Source organism: Apodemus sylvaticus, chromosome 14 (assembly GCF_947179515.1).
Source record: "Apodemus sylvaticus chromosome 14, mApoSyl1.1, whole genome shotgun sequence".
Classification (NCBI taxonomy): domain Eukaryota; kingdom Metazoa; phylum Chordata; class Mammalia; order Rodentia; family Muridae; genus Apodemus; species Apodemus sylvaticus.
The window spans coordinates 62,730,021-62,752,577 of record NC_067485.1 but is presented as its reverse complement, the minus strand read 5'-3'; the positions used below and the strand labels follow the sequence as shown (position 1 = coordinate 62,752,577).

General features: G+C 44.9%; 1 protein-coding gene across 3 annotated transcripts in view; it reads right to left on the bottom strand.

Moving 5' to 3' along the window:
* Window positions 1–22,557, bottom strand: part of Pip4k2a (phosphatidylinositol-5-phosphate 4-kinase type 2 alpha) — a 161,258-nt gene that overhangs the window by 33,773 nt on the left and 104,928 nt on the right. For 2 of the 3 annotated variants that reach the window (XM_052156365.1, XM_052156364.1), the window contains exon 4: window positions 13,025–13,177. The exons of the other annotated variant lie outside the window; for it this stretch is intronic. In XM_052156365.1, the coding sequence (XP_052012325.1) occupies window positions 13,025–13,177 (153 nt within the window). The remainder of the gene's footprint in view (window positions 1–13,024; window positions 13,178–22,557) is intronic. 3 annotated transcript variants of the gene reach the window in all.

Genomic DNA, 22,557 nt, shown 5'->3' with positions numbered 1-22,557 from the left:
AATATGCCCACACAGGGGACACACTACAATTTCCTTGCCTCCAAGAGTAGATACCATGGCAAAGACCATCTTTGACACATTCCGTCAACAAGCGTCAGGCTTACTTACTTCCCCAAGGGGCTCTTTGATGGACACAGATAAAATGAACTTCAAACTCCCGAGTGTGTAAACCAACAAACCCACAGATTACATCAAAGCCTGTCTTTTCCATATCAGCCCTGCCAAAGTGCATTTGATGCTATTAGTCTGGAAAGACCTTATGGATCAGGAATGTGGAAGACAGAAAGGTCTACCCACTGGCTGGAGATCTGGGTGGGGATCTAAGAGAGTGCTATAGCTGCCCAGCTCGCATCGTGCAATGCTGGTGCTGAACCAAGGGCATCGCTGTCTGTTTGCAACTTCTGAGGTTCCTGTCTGGATTCTCTCTTTTGGTTTCTCTCCTTAACTTGTTGTTCCTCCATCGTGTGCCTATCACGTAAGGGCTTTACTCAGAGCCTTGACAAAAATCCTTCTTCTCACCCTCCCATTCCACACTGTGGGTACCTCATCCCCCCTTCATTCCCTCTGCATCCTAACAGCTTATTATTTCCAGTCAACAATCATCGTTCCAGGTCTATTCACATAGGATTCTCTACCCAATCATGTCACATCTTTGTACACTATGAAGAGACCCCGTTTCTATTTTCGTTCGTTATCAAATCCCAACACTTGTGTCTAGCATGTCAAGAGCATTTAATGAATAAATACACTAAGCAAATTCAGAAAACAGGGGGCCGGAGAGATGGTTCACTGGTTAAGAGTGTGCTTGGCGTTCTTCAGAGGACCCAAGCTAGATTCCCTGCACCCACATGGCATCTTACAGCTATCTGGAACTTCAGTCCCATGAGTTCAGGAATCCTCCTTTGGCTTCCGTAGGCACCAGGCATACACAGGGTGAAAAGACATACCAGCAGGCAAAACACCCATACACTAAAAACACAGAGAAATGACCCAAGGTACATCTTACAAGTACTCTGTTGTACACACTACAAATACACTGCTTTGTTCACAACTGGATTAGGACTCTCAGCTCGTGGCATTAGAAATCTGAATGTTCTGGATTTTGAAGGCAGGGGTGGTAAAGTCCAATTTGATTTATAAATGAGGGGGAATGCCCAGGAATCCCTTGATGTCATAATAATTAAAGCCTATCATACAAGGGAAAGGAAGGTATGTGTCAGCCACAGGAGGATGGGGCATCCCGGCTTCACCTCCAGTTGCTGTGATAAATACTAGGACAAGAGTAACTTAAGGGAGAAAGGGTTTACATGGTTCCCATGCCAGGTTCATCCTGGCCATCCCTGCCGGGCAGTCAGGGCAGCAGGGAGAGGATGTGATTAGCCACATGAGACTCAGTCTAAAGCAGAGAGCACTGAATGAATGAATGAATGAATGAACACATGCATGCATGCTGGCCCTCAGATCACTTTATCTACTTCACAATTCAGGATTCCCTGCCTAGGTAATGGCGCCATCCATACTAGGTGAGCCTTCCCACTAAGTACAATGAGATACGCCACACACATGCCCACGCGCCAACTGAATCTAGTGTCTTATTGAGACTGCACTGCAAGGTGATCCTAGACTGTGCCGAGCTGACAATTGAAACTATACCATTCCAGAGGTATCACAGAATATGGTTTAAGAATGTGGACACTGCTATCCCATGGTTAACTCGAGGCTGACTCTGGTAAGAGCCAAGGTTACATGTTGTACAGCTATGTTGCTGAGGAAAACCACTCAGTATGTTCTCATTCTGGGCACAGTAGGTATCATGTGAAGCTTACAAGTGTGAGGAAAGGCAGCTGAGTCACAGACCATTTGATGACTTATACAGAATTAATGCTGGAAATTCTCCCCGCTTCCCCGAGTATGTAAGAACTTATAAAGATGGTAAATGACAACCTTTCAAACCACAGGGTGATGAGGGAAAATCCACAGGTGACCCCTGACCCTCTCCATCCTTGCTATTTTCACAGTGTCTAGGAAGGAAACTTTGGTCCTCCACGGGAACTAGGGAGAAACCTGGTGCTTTTGAGCTGCCCTGTGCTACTGGGTGTAGTGGTACACATCTCTAGAGAGGCTGAATCGAGAAAACTATGAGTTCAAGGCCAGCTTGGGCTCCATAGTGAGACCTGTCCTTACAGAAACAAAACAAAACAAGACAAAACCAATGTTCTAATATAAGAACCTATACAATTGAATATAAGGACAGAGCGCCTCAGATAATGAACACAATGTGCAGAGGGAGAAGATTTAGGAAGGAGAATAAGAGAGGAAAGGTGGGCTGGAGAGATGGCTCAGCAGGTAAGAGCACTGACTGCTCTTCCAGAGGTCCTGAGTTCAATTCCCAGCAACCACACAGTGGTTCACAACCATCTGTAATGGGATTTGATGCCCCCTTCTGGTGTGTCAGAAAAGAGCCACAGTGTATTCTGTAAATAAATAAATCTTTTTTTAAGTAAATAAATCTTTTTTTTTTTTAAAAAGGAGAACCCCAAAATCAGCCCCCCTCCAAAACATTCTCAGAGAAATGATTATACGCAGACATAGTTTTTTTTTTTTATCATGTGCATGCCTGCATGTATGCGTGTTCTAGGCATATGTATGCCTTGGTATGTATGTATGTAGCGGTGCTGGATCTCGCCTTCCAATCTTTGAGGCAGGATCTCTTGAGCATGGCTAGGTAACAGGCTAGTGGCGGTCAGCATCTGAGGATTCTCCCATCTGCACCTTCCACCTTGCCAGGATTACAGAGAAGTGCTTTCCCATCCAGCTTTTCATGAGTTCTAAGGATCCAGTTCAGGTCTACAAGCTCACACAACAAGCACTTTGCCCACTGAGCCATTTTGCTAGTCCAGCCATGGTCACATTTTAAACAGATGACAGGAATTTCTGTAAAATATTTCCATAAATAAATAATGCTTCATATATGTACCAGGTAAGACAATGTTTTATTGATATAAAATATTTCAAAATTTATTGCTGCATTCTTCTACTTTTAGGTAACAATTGAGAACTTCCTTTTAAAGACCACAGGTGAATTAGGAAAATAATTTGTTCAAATACTTCAAGAACAACAAGCGGGTGTACCGGGTACCGCAGGCTATGATTTTTCTTTAATATCTATTGTTTGGTGCCTTTAAAAAAAAATGAAGTTAAAACATCATTAGCATCCAATCTTTCTTATCACCGCGCACAGGCACAGGGGCAACCGAGGAAGCCTTGATTGTTTTCTCTTCTTTATGCTTAGTTTCCAAATGATAAAAGTAGAAAAGTAGTCAGATATGGTGGTACATACCTGTAATCGTGAAACCTTGAGTTTGAGGTTAGCCTGGGCTACCTCCCATGTATACAACCATGTATACAACGGTTGAGAGGGCTGCTCCCAGTGACTAGTCAACACTGGCATTCTCCGGGAGGCCTTTCTCTCTGGCACCCAGTGCTAACCATTAAGTCTATCCTTCTTGGCCTCCAATGTCACCAAACTCTTATGGAATATCAAAGAGGCCCCTGTGGTTTTCAGTGCTTGGAAGCATCAGTAGATACTGAATACTGGCTCCCTAATTTTAACAAGTAAACTTGCTCTCATCTCTTTTTGGGGGCAAACTTAATCACTGCTATTCCTGGGGTCCGATTCCATATTCTCAACAGGAATTCATCACATTACCTATGCTTGCATTAAAGTTATTTTTACCAAGCACTGCTGACGCCACACTGCCTGCCTGTGTTATGTGTCATGCCATGGCTTCTGTTTTATTCCCAGAGTGCTCTCAGAAAGCTTTTTTTACATGCAGCCAGTAGGTCTGGCTATAACTGGAGTTTCTAACATATGTGACTACTGCTGTGTCCCGCCCTCTGCTCAACAGTCTCTGGATACATGACGCCACACCACCATCAGTATAGATGGCTCCTCTTCCCGGGTTTCTCGGAACTGACTGTGGGCTTACTGTTCCCAGTGCACTGAAGAAGGAACATGCTGGAAGAAGACCTGCAATATATGTAGTGGCCTCAAGAGCACAGCTCCCTCGGCCTTGGACTGAATAACAAGGATTATGAATTCCTTATCTGCTGTTCTTCTCATGCAAAGTGGACACCATTCAAAGATCCACAGCCTCGGGAAAGTTCCAGCAGAGAGGGCTCTAGGTGACATGTGAACTGAGCTCTGACTTTCAAAATGGCTGCTACTATCATGTTTAACGTTTGTTGTTGTTTTTTAAAGTGGCTTGAACTGAGAGTTTAACATAATATCAAATTAATATTGACTGTAAAGTCTTGTTTCGCTTAATGTTTCTGAAGATTAAATTATCTGTAATCCTTACTGTGTCTGTGGCTATGTTTTCTTTTAAAGGATTTATTTTTATTTTGTGACTGTCTTAGCATAGGTGTGTGTGTGTGTGTGTGTGTGTGTGTGTGTGTGTGGTGTATGCCTTCAGAATCCAGAAGAAGGTGCCAGATAATCTGAAGCTGAATTACTGGCAGTTGTGAGTTCTGGGAACCAAACTCAAGTCCTTAGGAAGAGCAGAAAGCCATCTTAATCCCTGGGCAACCACCACCAGTACCATTCCTCCAACCCTCAGACACATCCCATCAGGGTAAGAAGAAGGGAGAAGGAGTGGGGAGGGAGGAAGAGGAGATGCGCAGACGCTCTCAGGATGGGCCTGTGGTGAGCCATCTGCTCTGCTGTAGTCATGGTCTTCTATCATGGCGTCTCTGGGTCTACCTCCCACCCAACAGGGCAGCCAGCGGGAGCTTCAGTGGGCATCTCCACGGCGTCCCACCAACTTGTTGATGCACGTGGCTGGATGGTGGTGTAACTTTTCTCTCTGTCCAATCTTGACTCTTTCCTCTGCACCACATGACACTGATCCCCAGTCAACACTCTGACCCCCCAAATCTGGCCCTGTGTCTGTTTTGTTAACTTACTGCATGAACCAGCAGACAGGAGGGCCAGGAACTGCAATTGTTGGCCAATCCCAGGAATTCCAAGTGTTGGCCTATTGAGAGGCCACTGTAAGCATCCTAAGTATCTGCTCTTTTAAAGAAACAAAAGGCGTCTGGCGTGGTGGCTCACACCCCCAATCCCAGTACTTGGGGGGCTAAATCTGGACCGCCATACACTTAAAGCCAGCCTGAGTCCCATAGTGAGACTATGTCTCCCAAATCCAAGACAAAAAGATGTAACAGAGAGCACATAACAAAAGGCTGCTGAGTGTCCCACCACTGAGCCCATCCCCAGCCTCATTTCTGCATGCTCTTCTGACACTGCTGAGCAGAAACTGCTGCTAAATCACCATCATCTGTAAGACCTGAGAGTGTCAGAGTCAACAGAGTGGAAGAGAAGCATCTTTACAAAGTACCAGTGCCCCAAATATACAAAAGAGAAAAATCAAACAGAAGATTCAGTCTGCTGAGCAGAGTGGGCTCGCAGCAGGACAAGGACCTGAGAAGAACTCCTGAGGCCTGAAGGTTAAAACCTCTATCAATTTGCATCAGCATTGCCCACTACGCCCCCTAGTGGACTAAAGGAGTCAATGACCAAACCGCACACAATTCCAAGAACAAGAAGTTCAGGATAAGAATAGTACTTAATTGTATTATTTCATCACTTATACAGTAATTATTCACCAGACACAGCCCTGAGCATGTTATAAGTGTGTGATCAGAAGACAACTTAGGAAAGTCCTGTTCCTTCATCACGTGGTCTCCAGGAATCAAACTCAGGCTGTTGGGGTTGGTGGCCTGGTAGCATTTATCTTTCCCTGTTGAGCCATCTCACTGACCCTAATGAGCCAAGTCTTGATCCAAATGTACTATTATCCCAATTTAATAGAATAAGTAGGTGCCAAAGTAAATAAGTTATCCAAGGTCTCATCCTTGGTTAGGACAAAGCCAGAGTGTGGAGGTAGCTGGGTGATCCAAATTCCTGTTCTGTATGACCTATCTCAGCACATGTTGTAAGGGGTGGCTGGTCAGGAAATAACTAACACTGGGAAGAATTTAGGTAGGAAGCAATGTCTTCCAGGGCTGTCCTCTTGGTAGTCTCAATCTCCAGAATATGGTTTTGATGACTGTGAATGCATTTCCTTGAAACCAACCAACCAAGGAAAGAGCTCAGAATAATAGCGTAGTCAGAAGATCCATCTAACCTGAGAGCCTGGCTCTTCTTCCAATATGTAATTTCAACAGAGTTAAGCAATTTGTCCAGATTTTGACAGTTAAGAAACAGAACCGACTGGAAGGGAAAAGCAAGAATCAAATAATAAAATAAAATAAAAATAAGCTAAAAGAAAGAAGACCCAACAGACTCTAATGAAGACAGACAGAAACCTGTATGATTCCACACAAACCTGACTGTGCCCACTTTAGGCAGGGACAGAATGAGTGAGAGCACAGTAAGGCAACACACATTACCTTGGATGCTAGCTTTAAAATTGTTCATAAGTAGAGATGAAGGTATCTGAGTTCTGAGCATCCCAGAACGAAACAAGAATGGCATCCTATGTGTTCCGGCTGGATTTATGTCAACTTGACCCAAGCTAGAGTCACCTCAGAGGAGGGAACCTCAACTGAGAAAATGCTTCCATAAAATCCACCTGTTCGACCTTTTCTTAGTAACTGTGGGTGGTGGTCTGGTGGTCTTGGGTTCTTCTATAAAAAACAGCCAGGAAGCAGCACTCCTCCATGGCCTCTGCATCAGCTCCTGCCTCCAGGTTCCTGCCTTGTTTTGAGTTCCTATCCTGACTTCAATGATGAAGGAATTATAAGCAGAACACACTTTTCTTCTTTTTTAAGTGTCTTTGGTTATGGTGTTTTATCACAGCAATACAAACCCTAACAAAGACAACAAAGACAAGATGGTACCAGGGTAGTGGGGTACTGCTGTGACAGACATAACTATGTTTTGGGGAGGACTGTGGAGGAAACTTGGAATTTGGGCTAGAAAATACATTGAGTGTTGAGAGCTGTTCTGTAGGAGTGTGGAAGATGAGATTGTTGAGGTCAGTGATGCGGATGGAGGCCTCTAGTGAAGTTTTAGAAGTTTAAGACTCTATTGGGACATTGGTTATTTTTAATTAAGATGCTGTGGTTCTTCTGGTCAGCTGGGGCTGAAGAATAAACTTCAATTAACAGGAGAGCAGCACCATTAACAGCAGAGCAGCACCACTGGCGTGTAGCCTCCATATTACTAGGATAATGGATGCCGGTGAGCTGGAGCTAAGAAATTAGTAGCAATTAAGAAGAGATTGGCATCGTTGAGATGAAATCTTCTGGGGAGTGTTTCCTAAAAGCACACAGAGGCTGTGTGCTTCAGGGGCAGCCAAGGTTGTAGCCATGCTGGCAAATGAACTTGGGAGTGTAAGTGTAGAGAGAATCTCTTATAAGCAACATCTGTCAATAAAAAAAGCTATGGTCAATGAGCTGAGGCAAGAAATAGGAGGTGGGACATCCAGTGGGGATAGAGAGAATTGTGGGAAACAGTCAAGAGCCAGGAATGGTGAGGAGATGAGTGTAAGAGACAAAGAGAGGAAACAAGCCAAGTACCTGAACCCAGGCCTAGGCATTTATTAATAACTAGACTCAGAGTCATCATTCCAGGAGCAGGGGCTGGGAGTAAAAATCTGATTTGTTTTTCACATGTAAGCACCCAAATAGTACTGATTTTGAAGGGATGAGGGCTCACGCAGAGAAGTTGAGGCACAATACCATGAAGAGAGCCTATGAAAGACTACTGATGAATGTGCAGTCTAGTTGCAGCAGGAGATCCCAGAGATTTGGAGATCCCAGGACCATGGGATGACCAAGAACAGTAGCAGCAGTGGGGCAGAGCCTGCCTAAGAGCAGAAGACAACCTGTGTGTGTTGCTGAGGGCAGAGCTGGAGTAGTTACTCGAGCCCCTTTGAGGAGCCCAGAAGATCATGAGTGAGTCCCAGACATCGGATGTTGAGTTATTTACACTTTCGGAGTTTGGTTTTGCTCTGATTTGATTGTGACTATGCCCTGGTTCTTCTCTTCTGAAGTAAGAAAATATTGTTTACTTTTTATTTTACAGACGCTCACAGTTGAGAGACTCAATGTTTAAAGCTATTCTTAGGTTTTAAAAGAGATTTTGGAACATTAATAAGACTGAATTTTAAAAAAGTGTTTGAATTTGTGAAAACTGTGGAACTTTTAAAGTTTGTAAAATGCTCTACGTTGAGATGTTAACGTATGACCTCAGGGATGAACAAGAAAGGAATGGTTCTGGATTATCAGTGATGTGCTTGTGTGTCTAGATGACAAGAGGTCAACTGTCTTAGAGATTTTATGTCAGTCTGATACAAGCTAGAGTCATCTGAAAGGAGAAAATCTAAATTGAGAAAATGCCTCTGTAAGACCCAACTGTAAGGTGTTTTCTTAATGTGAATGATTGGGGGAGGAGCCCAGTTCATGGTGGGAGGAGCCCAGTCCATGGCAGGAGGTGCCACCTCTTGGCTGGTGGTCCTGGGTGTTTCATCACAGTGATTGAAACCCTAACTAAGACAACTTGCAAGGGCATCCTAGGACCAGAGACAGGTGGCTGGCCACAGGGCATCACATGACGACACCACATCACACATCACACTTGGTTCCCACCACATTATCTTCACCAAAGCCTGTGGTAGATATGAAAGGCAACAGGACATTTGGTGGAAGCTAGTCTGATAAGAGCAAGGTGGTCAGCACAGACAAGGTGCCCACTGAATGTAATGGAAATGCTGGCGTGCTTCTAATAGCTATAATCGCTCTTCTGTGGAAAGTTCTGTGACATTCTTGTGTGTTCCGTATGTAGTGGCTATTCCTGGTTGTCAACTTGACTATATCTGGAATGAACTACAATCCAGAATTGGATGGCTCATCTGAAGTCCCAATCTGGAGGCTGAGAGATACAAGTTTCTGACCTGGATCTTGGCGTGGAGATCTTGAGGCATGGTGGCTATGAATCCCAGATTATTATGACAGTGAGATCTCTGAGTTCAAGGTCATCTGGGATTAAAGGTGTGGGGCACACATCTTTAATCTGGGTCACACCTTTTGCTGGAGACCTACATAAGGACACTGGAAGAAGGAAGATTTACTCTTTCGTCTTTGCCTGCTTGCCTTGGTCTTCCATTCACAACTGCCTCTGACCATTGTTAGGTGTTGGATTACAGACTGTAAGTCACCAACAATTACTCCTACTATAGAGAGACTACCCATAAGTTCTGTGACTCTAGAGAACTTCCTGACTACTACACCATACCTCTGTAAAGACGCTGTTTATAGAGTCAGATATCTTAGAAGACAACTCCTCATAGCCCATATCATGGGCAGCTCTACTCTACTTCTTAGCAATAGGCTTAGTTATGTTCAGACAGCTACATGGATGACTTACTCAGAGTGCCCCTTAACCACCAGGTAGCTCAGCTCAAACTGAAGGCATTCCGGATGGCGAGTGTTCCAGGATGCTTCGAAGACTCATCAAGAAGTTGCAGTTAGATGCTTTCCTTTTTATACACTCTCTCTGCTTTTTTTTGCTTTTTAAATTTGTCTTTACTTCTCTGAAGGTGACTTCAAATCTTTTCTGGAACATGGTCATGGGTAAATGCCTAACTGAATGAGTTAATAAAAAGGAACATAGATGGGGGAATCTGAGCTCGCAGATCACATTAAACATCCAGTTCATAACCAGCTACGGTCTACATCATCTGACTCCAATTCAGTGTCCTTTAAGTAAACTGTATTAATACTGCTGGTTCTCAGTCATGAGATGATTTAAATTATGTCTAAAGTATCACTTTCTAAGATGGGAGATAAACCCAAATGTTGGCTGTGACTTTTCTGAATGAAGAGCATACCAATAAATAAATAAATAAATAAATAAATAAATAAATAACGTGTTGTAGTAGTAGATCAAAAAGGAACCTCCGCAGTGTGAGTGATCCTGAAGTGTCAGCAACTGTCCTGATGCCCAACGTGATTACGTAATACTGGGGATATATCTGAAATGTGTGTCATCACAGAAAATACCTCCAGAAAAACACCTAGTGTTGGCTAGTCTTATGGTCAACTCAACATAACCTAAAGTCACCTGGAAGAGAGAAATTTCAATAAGGAGTGAAACTGGTCTGTGGACATCTCTGAGGGGGAATGTTGCAGGAAATATTAAAATGAACGGCAAGTTCCTGTGTTACTCTCTGCCCCTGTGAGCCGGCCAGCTCTTATCTCCTGGAGACTCTGACTCAGCGCTCCAAAATCTCTCCACCCAGCTCCCAAGGTTCCCACTGGCAGGTCGCTACCACACCAGCCCCATGCTGCAAATCCCTTACGGCCTTTGTGGTGCACATCTGGCAAACCCATGCTTTGCCCCTGTACCTTTCTCTCTGGAATCCAACTGTGCCTCTGCATAAAGAAAAACACCACACAAACGTAGTTCAGAAACAATGGTAACTCAATCTCTGGGCGCAACAACCAAAATCCTAATCTTGTAAGTCTTATTAAATCTAAATCCTCTGGTGATGAATCCTGATGGACCTATGCCATTGAAGCTGGGAGACACTGGTAATTACATCTTGTCCTCATGCTGTCCATGTTCAAAAGGACCTAACTCTCTTCTGCTTCCTCTCTTCCCCTATTCCAACCTGGAAGTCCCGCCCACTCACCCAGTGATTGGCTCCTTTATTCATTAGGAAATGGTTCACAAGAATTCACCTGAGCACTTGACTCATTCAGAAAGAGTATCAAAATACAAGCAACACCCAGGGCTAGTTGCTAATTGACCGCTCACAGAGGGTGGGATCATTCCCTAGGCAAGAGGCCCTACACTGTAGAAATATGTAAAGAGCCAACTGAATGAGCACGCCCCAGGGATGCATTTCTCTCTCTCCAGTTTTGACTGTGGATATTTTGTGACTAGCTGCCTTGAGTCCCTGCCTTGACTTCTCCTCAGGGGTAGACTGTAACCTGGAACTAAAAGACAAACCCTTCCCTTAAGTTGTTGCTGGCTGGGATCTTCTATCATGGCTAACAACCAGAACACACCTCAAACTGTGATTTCTGTAAAGTTGAAAGATTCACTCTGAGCCTGAGTTCGTCAAGAACTGGACACCCAAACCATATGTCCCATTTCATTAAAAAGGCATCTATGTGGTTTATCAGAGTGAATCTCACTTGTCAGGAAAAGCCAATTTGCTCTGAGCAGTTCCAGGACAAGCCAGAGAATAAAAAGATGCATGGGTGTGACATCCAATTCCAGAAAGGGGAGCATACGAAACTGTGAGGGCCTTGAAGATTGGGCTGAAAGTCAGGTGCTTCAGAGCCAGTGTATCTGCCCTCACAGGGATTAGCTGGGCACTTCCAAAGTTTTTGTTTGTTTGTTTTAATAGGTAATAGCATAAGCATGGCAGAACAGATTTCACGATATCCGTTATCAAAGATGCATTAGATGTTAATGAATTTAAGGGGAGACTGATGCCGTCAGAAAGCACATTAGAGGCAGTCACAGGTTTCCAGAGACAGAACGAAATGTGAAGGCTTTTTAGACCTCGATGCAAGTGAAATGCGGTCGATCACAATTGCAAAGACCGGAAGAATAGCTAAGGCCAAGAAACAACCGGCCACATTAGGGTGCAGAGCACAGCCAAAAGTAACGCTTTAAACAAGTCATGTCAGAGCTCACAGACACGGAGAGCTGCCTTCAGAGACCACAGCAGCAGAGGAGGCTGATACTTGGCAGATGTGATGTAACTCTGTGAATCCTGATCTGATGCAGTCGGGTCTCGCAAAAGTTCACTTCGAACATTCTCTGTGACAGTCTGTACTGCTGAGGGGAATTTAAAGCTATTTAAGTAAAAGCAAAATCTAGACTAAATATTTGTGTTCCCTCAACATGCATAGTTTTAAATCTTAATCACAGGCTGGAATAATGGCTTAGCTGTTAAGAGTACTTACTGATCTTCCAGAAGACCACCATTGGCACCTAACAAGCACCCACAGTCAGGAAGCTCAACAACATGTAACTCCAGCTTCAGGCTTTCTGACATCCTCTCTGGACTCTACAGGCAGCCAGACTTACACACACACACACACACACACACACACACACACAAATAAATAAAACATTTAAAGCCCTATCACTAGTGTGTGGTAAATGGTTCTGTGGCCCTGATGTGATTCCTGCACTTAGCAGGAAGCAGTGTAGAGATTTTCCCATCTCCCCTAAGTACAGGCAGGAGCAGAGTCCTCTCTGGACTTCTACCATGTTGGTTCCCTGATCTCAAATTCCCAGACTCTCAACATGTTTGCCACCTAAGTCACTCAGTTTGTATTGTGTTAATACAACCAAGCAGACTGAGATAGACTCTGAAAGCAACAATGTGTGTGTGTGTGTGTGTGTGCATACAGCATGCAAAACTATGCTGGAGTTTATTTCAGGGAAGAGAAAGCAGCTCCCAAGGGCATCTCCCTAGGAGATTACAAAGTGGTAATAGTCGGGGATGAACTGGGGCAGAAAGTAACCAACACAAGAGTCCCTAGAACTGGAGAATTTTCTACAAGGTCCAACTGGGGAAATGGGTGGGTCGTGGAAGAGCCAGACAGTGAGACCAGCACAGGATTCGGCAGTGTAAACAGATACAGACTTGGGGTTAATGTCTGACTTCTGGCACACAAGGAATCTTCTGGAAAGCTGCCAGATCTTTAGCGAAGCGGTTTTTACAACCAGAACGGGGATCACTGGAAGCATAATTAGATTACATTTATTTTAAATAATTTAGATGACTATTTATGTAAATAGGACCATAAGCATTCTCATGTTAAGGGCCAGTAATCAGGTCACAATCACTCTGGAACTCCAGGCCAGAGGGGATCTTCATGTCAAATGTGGTCTCGGTACATTGCCCAAGCACAGTGCACAGCCCTGGCCTCGATGACACTTTGGTATGAAGATAAACCTGCTCCAAGAGTCAATAAAGAAAGGGGAAGTTACCTGGTGGTACTTCTTGAGGATGTTGTGTATCTCTGCCACGTCCTCGCTGGTAATGGTCTTGATGACGTATCTTTTATCATAGGACGTGTGAAACCGAGCCCCACTGCGAGCCTGGGAGTCATTGGGAAGGGGTGTACTTCTGGTCAAGGAATTCTTCCCGGTGGGAGGAGGAGGGAGAAGGGAAGAGAACTGGTTAAAGTGTGGCTTTGGGGTTTGGATCATCTGTCATCATCGCAAGAGCATTTGCATTTGCAATACACTGGTAAATGGCTGGCAATATTTCACAATTCTTTGTAACCCAATTGCAAGTCTCCTAACAAATGAAAACAGTTGGGTAAGAACTAATCTCATGTTCTTGGAGGTGGACGGAGCCGGGCGTGCTGGCGCAGGGCAATCAGGAGGGCGGCAGCGAGTTCCACACTATCCTCCTTGGGTTTTTGGTTGGGTTTTGACAAAGGTTCTATGTAGCCCTAGCTGTGCTGGAACTCTCCAAGTATCCCAGGCTGGCCCTGAGTCCACAGAGATCCACCTGCCTCAGCCTCAGCTGGGATAAAGGTATGTACAACTTCACCCTGCTTGAGGTTAGCTTAGAATTCTATGTAAACCAGACCTACACCAGCCAGACTAGGCTATACAGCAAGTTTTAGGCTATCTATAGTTACGTAGTAAGATCTAGTCTCCAAGCAAACAAACAAGCAGGCTCATATTCAGAATTTTAAAATTTTTCTTCTGAATAGGATAAGGTTTTAGTCACAAAAGGACACTTCATAGTCACTATCTCTACAGTGTAGGCCACCAGGATTCTATGCATTCTGGTAAGATCCTAGGTGACGCTGCCCTCACCGTCACATCATTTCATAGATGACAAGATGAGGTGAAAGGTCGTGACAGAATAAAGGTCATATAGCTGGTCAATGAGGAACCAGAATTTCAGCTTCTATGGCTGGTCCAGAACCTAGGTTCTCAACTACTAAGCTAGAAAAGTATTTAAAGAATCAGTCATGGCCTGTGGAGGGAGAGGAACATGGAAAGGTACATTCTACTACAACTCATTAGAAGCCTCTGGCTTAGTCCATCTTCCATTCCCCTGCAGTAGTTTTCAAGCACTACTGATGGCAGATGGGGAGGGTCTCTGCAGTGACTCTGCAGAATGATGTACCCCAGAGTTTGAGTCAGGATGTCTACACTATAGCTTGTGTAGAGCCCTACAAGTCTTCTCCCTCCCACCAATGTCTCTCTTCTTTCTTAGAGAAAAATCCTCCTGTGTGTCCGACTCTCTTTATACTGGTCAGAGACTAATAGCATTAGCAAACTCCCATGTCTGAGGAAGTCTGGGCTTCATCATGGCTGATCGTACCCGTGAGTAATGACATCATCCCCTTCCAGGCCTTGCCTGCTGGCCCATGTGTATGGGGATTCAAAGGCAAAGTCACCTTCTCTCTGCAATTTCCTCTCTAAAGAAAGCATCCACAGGAACCTGTGGACTAAACTAAACCAGTTTCAGGGAACATGGGTGTCTTTGGAGAATCAGGTAATATCAGGGTCCTACAGATTTTCAGTTGAAGGGACTCTGCCTAGCAGATTCACGTCACTTTGTAATTTCCTCATTTCCAGGTGAAATACAGCCAAGGTAGAATCAGCCCCCAGCAGGACAGAAGCTCAAGGAGGGAAATGGCCCCACCAGCTTATCTTGAATTCCCAGGATGCACCTGGCAACACAGCACTGGACCATTACATCCTGAGAGAGTGCATCTCAGCTCCAATGTAAGCAAGCGCACCTGCCAAGTGCAGAGGCAAGACAGCCAATTAAGCTAAGAAAAGCAGATTTAGTAATTAGAAAACTCAAGATGAAAAAAAAATCAATGTAATTCCAGCAGGACTTTAAGTATCAAGATTTGGCAGTGTTAAATCATTCTTAAGACAACTGAAATTCATCGGGTAGATAAAGCACATCGAAAGGATTTTCAGGATGAAAATGGTGACATTAGTTAGAGTGTAATTCTCAGATAATAATTATTATTTTTTAAATAAACCTCCTTTACCATTTCCTGCTTAGAACAAAAAGGAAGGAAACTGAAGTAAATGCCCCTTTGTGGGTAATGGCAGCAACAAATATATTACTATATATTGCTAATGCTCTTATTTTTCCCCTCCCAAACATTAATGTGCAAAATAATTTACTGCAAATAAATAAGAGCTGTAAATATCGCTAATACTACACATTATCTTCAGTCATAAAGTCGAAGCAAGTGCCATCAATTCTGAAAGACAAGAGCAAGCAAGAACACAGGATAACTGGGGGCGGCACAAGGATGGGCGCCCGGATTCATCCAGAGGGCTGACAACCTAACTATAACACACACAACTTGTAGATGGATTGATTTTTGGCTCACGATTTCAGTAGGTTCAGCTCATGGCTACTTGGCCTGAAGACTTTACTGTGGCAGGAGCATGTGGGGAAGATGGTTGTTCATTGTTCATACAACCTCAGATCAGGGAGTGTGTGTGCATACATGGGCATGCCTCCAGCCTTGTCCAAACTGTATTCCACTTGGGCTACAAGGCCATTGGATGGTGTTGTCCACTCTCAAGATGCATCTTCTCTCCTTAGCCCCCCACATCTCCTCATATTCATCCAAAAGTGCCATTCACCCCTAGGCAGCTTCCAACCCAATAAACGGACAAAACCAGCCATCTCAAGTTTCACAACTCAAGGAAAGTAACCCACACTCCAGGAGCCAGAGTGGGTGATCACAGTCAGAAGCTGAGTAGTCAATACTGCTCACACTCAATAAACCACCAACACGTAGACAGACCATGTGGTTCTGCAGGCTCTGACCTGATAAGCTGGTGCTGGGGCTATCATTCTAGGAAGAAGATGATACTGATGGAGCTGGTATATGGACCACCATGATCACTGAGGACCCCGGTGGTGGGCGTAATGTATTTAAGCGGCAGTAGGTGAAGAACTGCTTAGTGTGCAGTAATGCACAGTGGCACTAGCACCCTGTTCATTCAGTTCCCTCCAACTCTCAGTTCAGTTAAAATGGGAAGCTGTACTCAAACCATCACCGCAGTAGTTAATGATCAAGGACGAGGCTGCCCCTGTTTACAAGTGTGGAACCTGCACTAATAAACAGTGTAAGAAAGTAATTTGGGTTCTGCCTCATGCAGGAGTCTCTTCTTTTTGCTTCAGCTTCAAAGACATGAAAATTCCTTACTGCACTCTTTGTGTTAGATACTGGCCGTGTCCTGATCTTGGCATACCCACATGGTATATGTTCTAATCCCGGTTCTGCCTCAGCTCACTTCTCTAGTAATGCTGTGAGCAGTCCCGACCTGCAGGCTGTGTATGAAAGCAGTTCCTTAAGCTCAGTTTCCACGCAATCAGTGAAGCTGGGGATTCTTGGTCAAAACTTAGACTGTGCCTGTAGAATTAACATAAATGTATTAATCATATTTAGTGAAAGCCCCATCTAACAGACAACTGGAAAACGGGAAAAGTTAATGCAACTGTCACAACCTTTGGCATGACTGCAAGCCCCAGAGAAGTCTGGCTCGTTATTTTGAATTTCCTTGCGGCATTGCCACCAGGTGTGCTTTTGCCACTTGAAAGTAAAAAAACTGATGGGCAGTGGAGGCAGGTAAGGTATGTCTCAGGTTCCCGCCTAAAACTTCCCCTGGGGACACCGGACAGAGTAACTGTCAAGAATAATCTATGTTTACAAAGCATAGCTGCAGATCTTTTACAGATAAACATGGGCCAGGAGAGATGGCTCAGCAGTCAAGGTCAGCAGCTGGTCTTCCAGAGGACCTGGTTCCACTTCCAGAACCTACATGGTGGCTCCTAACCATGTCTAACTCCAGTCCCAGGGGATCCAATACACTCTCTGGTTCCACAGTCATTGGGCAAATTTGGTGCACAGATATACATTCAGACAAACACCTATACAAATATAAATAAAGGTTTAAAAAACATAAATTTATTTGAATTCCTGGCCAATGCAGTGTCATGCTGAAGGTGAGGGGCTCAGGTATCCAAATGTTCTTTCATTCCTACCGCCTGAATTCCTACACCACCACCTGCATTCCCACACCACCACCTGCATTCCCACACCACCTGCATTTCCACACCACCACCTGCATTCTCACACCACCACCTGCATTCCCACACCACCTGCATTCCCACACCACCACCTGCATTCCCACACCACCTGCATTCCCACACCACCTGCATTCCCACACCACCACCTGCATTCCTACACCACCACCTGCATTCCTACACCACCACCTGCATTCCTACACCACCATCTGCATTCCTACACCACCTGCCATTCCTACACTGCCACCTGTCATTCCTACACCACCACCTGCATTCCTACACTACCACCTGCCATTCCTACACTACCACCTGCATTCCTACACTACCACCTGCATTCCTACACTACCACCTGCATTCCTACACCACCTGCATCCCTATACCACCACCTGCATTCCTATACCTCTTGCCATCCCATACCACCTGCCATTCTTACACCACCACCTGCCATTCCTATACCGCCATTCCTATACCACCACCTGCATTCCTATACCACCTGTCATTCCTGTACCACCTGCCATTCCTACACCAGTTCCCATTCCTGTACACCTGCCATTCCTTGGCCTTTGCATATGTTATTTGGCCTCTTTGAGATTCATCTTCTGGTCTATAAAGTGAGGGGCAGTAAGATAGACAACAGATCAAACACTCACTACACAATCCTGAGTATTGAAACTGGCCTGCCTGTAACCCTGGTGCTCAGAGGCAGAGGCAGGGGTAGGGAGGCAGGGGAATATTTCTGCAGAACGCTAACTAGCTGGCTTCAGCCAGAGACCTTAGAAGGTGTTCGTCACCATGGAGAAATCCATATGAACGATCCTGCTGAAATGCATGCCATACCCTAGAGCCCAAGGCCTCATGTGTGCCTCGGTAATTAAAGCAAAGAGCGTTGAGGGAGACAGCAGACCTCAAGCTCTAGCTTTCCCCCAAACACGACCCCCGTGTGTACCCAGACACCTGTAAACATGCCTACACAGAGGCATGCACACCACACACATACACAAATACAATCACCAAACCAAGCCAAAATACAATTTCCTGCAAGGCATGGCTCTCTGCTACGCAAAGGCAGGAGGTATAGGTCCTAGAACACAGAGCTGTCTCCCGAGGAGATTCTAATCAGGAGCCGGGAAGGCCACCCTAGTCCTGGAAGTGTGTAGCGACAGTTTAGGATGTCGAGGCCAAGATGAAAGAGATGACAATAATTAACAGGTGTACATAAAACTTATATTCACAGATTCCAGATGTGCTCAGGACAGCCCCAGCAAGAGCAAGCACTGTTCAAAGCCTGTGATCTCATGAAATAGAATATGGAGGATCTAAGGGTCCTTGTTCTATTGTGGAGGAAACAGCACTGTATAGGATTCATGGGCAGGAGGGAGGCTGGGGGCTATGGGTGTCACAAGGGGTCCTTCTCACAATAAAAAGGCATCATCAGAGTTGGAAGCAGCTTTAAAGATTATTCCAAAACCCTCAACTTGAAGATAAGAAAACAGACCCATAGGATGCCACGGGAAGCCCATCTAGGTTCTTCGGAGCACACCCAGTTACTCCAGCACCCATGAGGCCACAACAGATGTGGCAGGTATTTCAGTGGGACAGCTCATATTGATTTCTCCATGGTGACAAACACCTTCTGATACCAATTTAGAGTGTGAGCCAGCTGGCACAAAATCAAACTTGTTCCTATGTTTTCAATTTTGCTGAGTTAAGTGTGTGGAAAATATCGATAACAGCCAAGGTATTAAAGCAACAGGCGTACTTTACACAGGTTTTTATTAACCTGTGTAGGAAGCCGTGGTTCATTCAAAGGCAGCACCAGCAGGGGGCAGGGATAGGAGCCATCTTCTCTCCAGGCAAGAGCTGGTACTGCTCCTGGGAGTTAGTCTACAGTATGAAGACAGGGCTGGAACATGCACAGGTTCTAGTGTTTCCCAGGAGTCCTGTAGGCTGCAGGCCATGCCAGCCCTAGGATTTCTTCACCTGTTTCTGGTCACTTTATCATGTCTATCTTAATTCACAGAAGCGGAGGACTGTTTTTAAAATTCTCCTATCACCAAACTCTATCTGTTCTACTTTCTTTGCTGACAAGCACATCAGTATTGCTATTAGAAAAGATCACGGGAGGAATGGACCTCTTTGCTTTGGGAATGCAAGTTGTAGCTTATCCTCTGTTGTGGATGGGCCTGTTGCTATTCCTGTGAACCAATCTCCTAATGAATAAAGGAGCCAATCACTGGGTGGGTGGGAGGGACTTCCGGTTGGATAGAAGAAGAGAGGAAGTAGAAGAGAGTTAGTCCTCTTTGGAACTGGGACAGCAGGGGGTAAGATGTAGCTGCTAGAGTTTCCTAGCCACTGGAGGGGTCAGATTTTAATAAGGATTAGAGATTAGGTTTTAGTTGTTGCTCCCAGAGACTGAGTTACCATTGTTTGTGAACTAAGTCTGTGTTGTGTTTTCCTTCACAAGGCAGCTCGACTGGGTTCAAGAGAGAAAGGTATGGTAGCCAAGTGTAGGTTTGCCTGAGGGACTCCACAAAGGCTGTGGGGGATTTGAAACACGGGATTGGCGTGGTAGCAACTCGCCAGTGGGAACCTAGCGAGCTGGATGGAGAGGCTGTGGAGTTCAGAGTCAGAATCTCCATGAGATAAAAACAGGTCAGCCATTGCCTACCAATGCATGGCCAACCAGGCCACCGGGGCAGAGGTGCAAGCGTGGGAATGAGCTGGTTCCACTTTTTAATATTTTCCCCAACAATCCTCTATAACAGTAATCTCAAATGGAGTGGGCAAGTTGGTGAGAAGAAAGGCCAACAGAGGTGTCATTTTTAAAACTCTTATTTTAATTAACAGATACAAAAGCAAGACTTTCAGATCTGAACCAACCAAGGCTGAAAAGTACCACTTTTGGTTTAATCTTCATAATCCCCATCTTCAAATTACAACTTATTTTTCAGGAATCTTGTCCACTCATGTGTCCTCAGGAAAAGGTATCAGACAACAATCGACCCACAGAAACCCACCCCAGGTCTGGAGAGACCTGCTCCTTTGAAAACTCAAATTCCTAGCTTAAGACAGAGCTTGGACAAGTCACCCATTCCGAAATGAGATTAAGGTTATTTACATTCTAATCTAGGGTTCTGCATGGGATCAGTTTAAAAGTGACAGGTGAAGATCTTCTCTAGCCCTTCTACGAGAAGTTCTTATCAGAGAATTCAAACCACTTAAGAGAGCAGCTTCAAATTGAGAGCCCCCAGCTGTTGGAGATGTTTCTGGGCACAGCATGCCCTTTACCATCTAAATTGGAGCAGCTGGGACTTCCCAATAAGACTTTTCAAGAAGGCCTTGTTGAAGCTCCTGCGAGGGAAGGGGGTGGGAGGGTCATTAGACCCTCGGCAGAGATTCTGCCACATGTTCCCTCTGTCCCCTCTCCCAGCTGTCAGTAATCCTGCCCCAGCTGGACAGAGCCTTGGGAAGGCTGAGGACAAGGGGAGAAAGAAGGGACTCCATGCAGCTTTGGGAAGCTGTCACCCACTGGGGTGGGACTTTTCAGTGAAGCAGCTGTCTCAGGATGATAATCCACACTCTTGAAGTAGATCTAATAGACACAGCGGTTGACCCGGCTGGACTTGGGTCAGACTGGTTCTCTGTTTGTTGTTGGAATACAATTTATTCCCACCTCTCCCAAGAAAGCTGATGCAACAGGCCTCCCAAGGTTCCCCTTCTGGGCTTACAGTTCAGCATCTTCTCAAACTAACGCTAAAGATGGAGTCGGGCAACAGGGAGCAGAACAAAAGGGTCTGTAATAGAAACAAGGCAGTACAAATCCCAGCCCAGCAGCGATGCCCAACTCCCACGCCAGACCCATTTATTTGCAAAGAAACACAGCTGGACTGAACTGTCTCCAAGAGTCCTGCTTCCTCTTATAATTATTAATCAGGATAAATTGGTGTTGTTAATTCACAGAGATTTGGGAAACGGCCAGCGATTTACTCTTAGTTTATGAAACAAAAGAACTAATGAAAAATGTGCACAAACTACAAAATATGCTATAGCTTTCCTTTTCTACATTTGGTAGTCTCATATTAAATATGAACTAATTTCAAACTCTGAATTTCTTTTGTAAAAAGAAATGAATTTTATTTGTGTGCAATGTATATGCATAGATACATGCGAATGTGTGTATGCATGTGTGTGTGTGAACATGTATGTACACCACAAGTTGATGCCAGGTGTCTTGGTCTATGCCTCTTTTTTGAGTCTTTGACTGAACCTGGGGCTCACCAATTTGTTCGGGCTGGCTGACCAGCGAGCCCCAGACCCTCCTTCATCTTCCTCTCTGGCACCTAGATTACTTAAGTACATTGATTTTATGTGGCTGCCTGGAATCTGAACTCAGGTCCTCATTCTTTCGTGGTTAATACTACACCTACTGAGCCACATTGCCTGCACCCCTAAACATCTCTTATTTTTTTAAGTGTACATATTTGTTTATGCACATATATGTATGGGCCAGAGGATCACTTGTGGTAACTGGTCTTTTCTGTCATGTGGGTTTTGGAAATTGAACTCAGATCATCAGGCTCGGCACCCTGTGTCCTTATCCACCGAGCCGTCCTACCAGTCACAGAACATTCCTTTTCCGTGGCTTTCCTTAGAAAGCACTCACAGACCCTACCATTCACCTAAAGTGCACAACTCAGAAGATTTTGTGGGTTTGCGAAGCCATGCAGCTACTGCCATATCCTTCTTACAGCATTTTTAGCAACCTGTCTACATTTCTGTGCCATTCCTTTCTCTGTCCCCTTCGGAGAGTTTCTTGTTGTGGTACAATTCGCCTGGTCTGGACATTTTACATAGTGAAAAGGTGTTTCAGTTGGCCCAGGCATTTTATTCAAAGGCCCAGAAACACAGTTATCACTGCAAGAGGCCATTGACTGCACAGCTGTGCAAACTGCAGACCCCAGGCTGAGGAAGGGGACACAGGTGATCTCTGCTCACTCCAGTGCTGAGCTGGAACTATGGGGACACATCACGGGCAGCAGGTGTTACTTCTAAGGCTTGCTGGATAGCTAAGGAAAGTTACAGGTCTAGACAAAGCTATGGTGATGGGCACACAGAACTACTTTAGAATCTCATCCCTTTCAAAGCCAATCATACAAGTTGGTATTTAAGCTCCTTTTTCCATAGATATGCCTTGTAATATCTGATATCCTGTCTCAAGCCTCAACAGCTGTGTTTGAAGCTCTGGTGTTCCAGCTGCCCTCGACAGGAAATAAAGCAAGATAATGAGAAGTTCCCCTGCGAAGGTCTTTCCACATTTATAATTGGAAATTTACTATCCTTTCCCTTTCAGAAAAGGATTAACAGTGCCCTCCTCCTTCCCACCCTCCTCCTCTAACAGTGGGCACCGAAGATGTTCACTTCCACAGTGGGA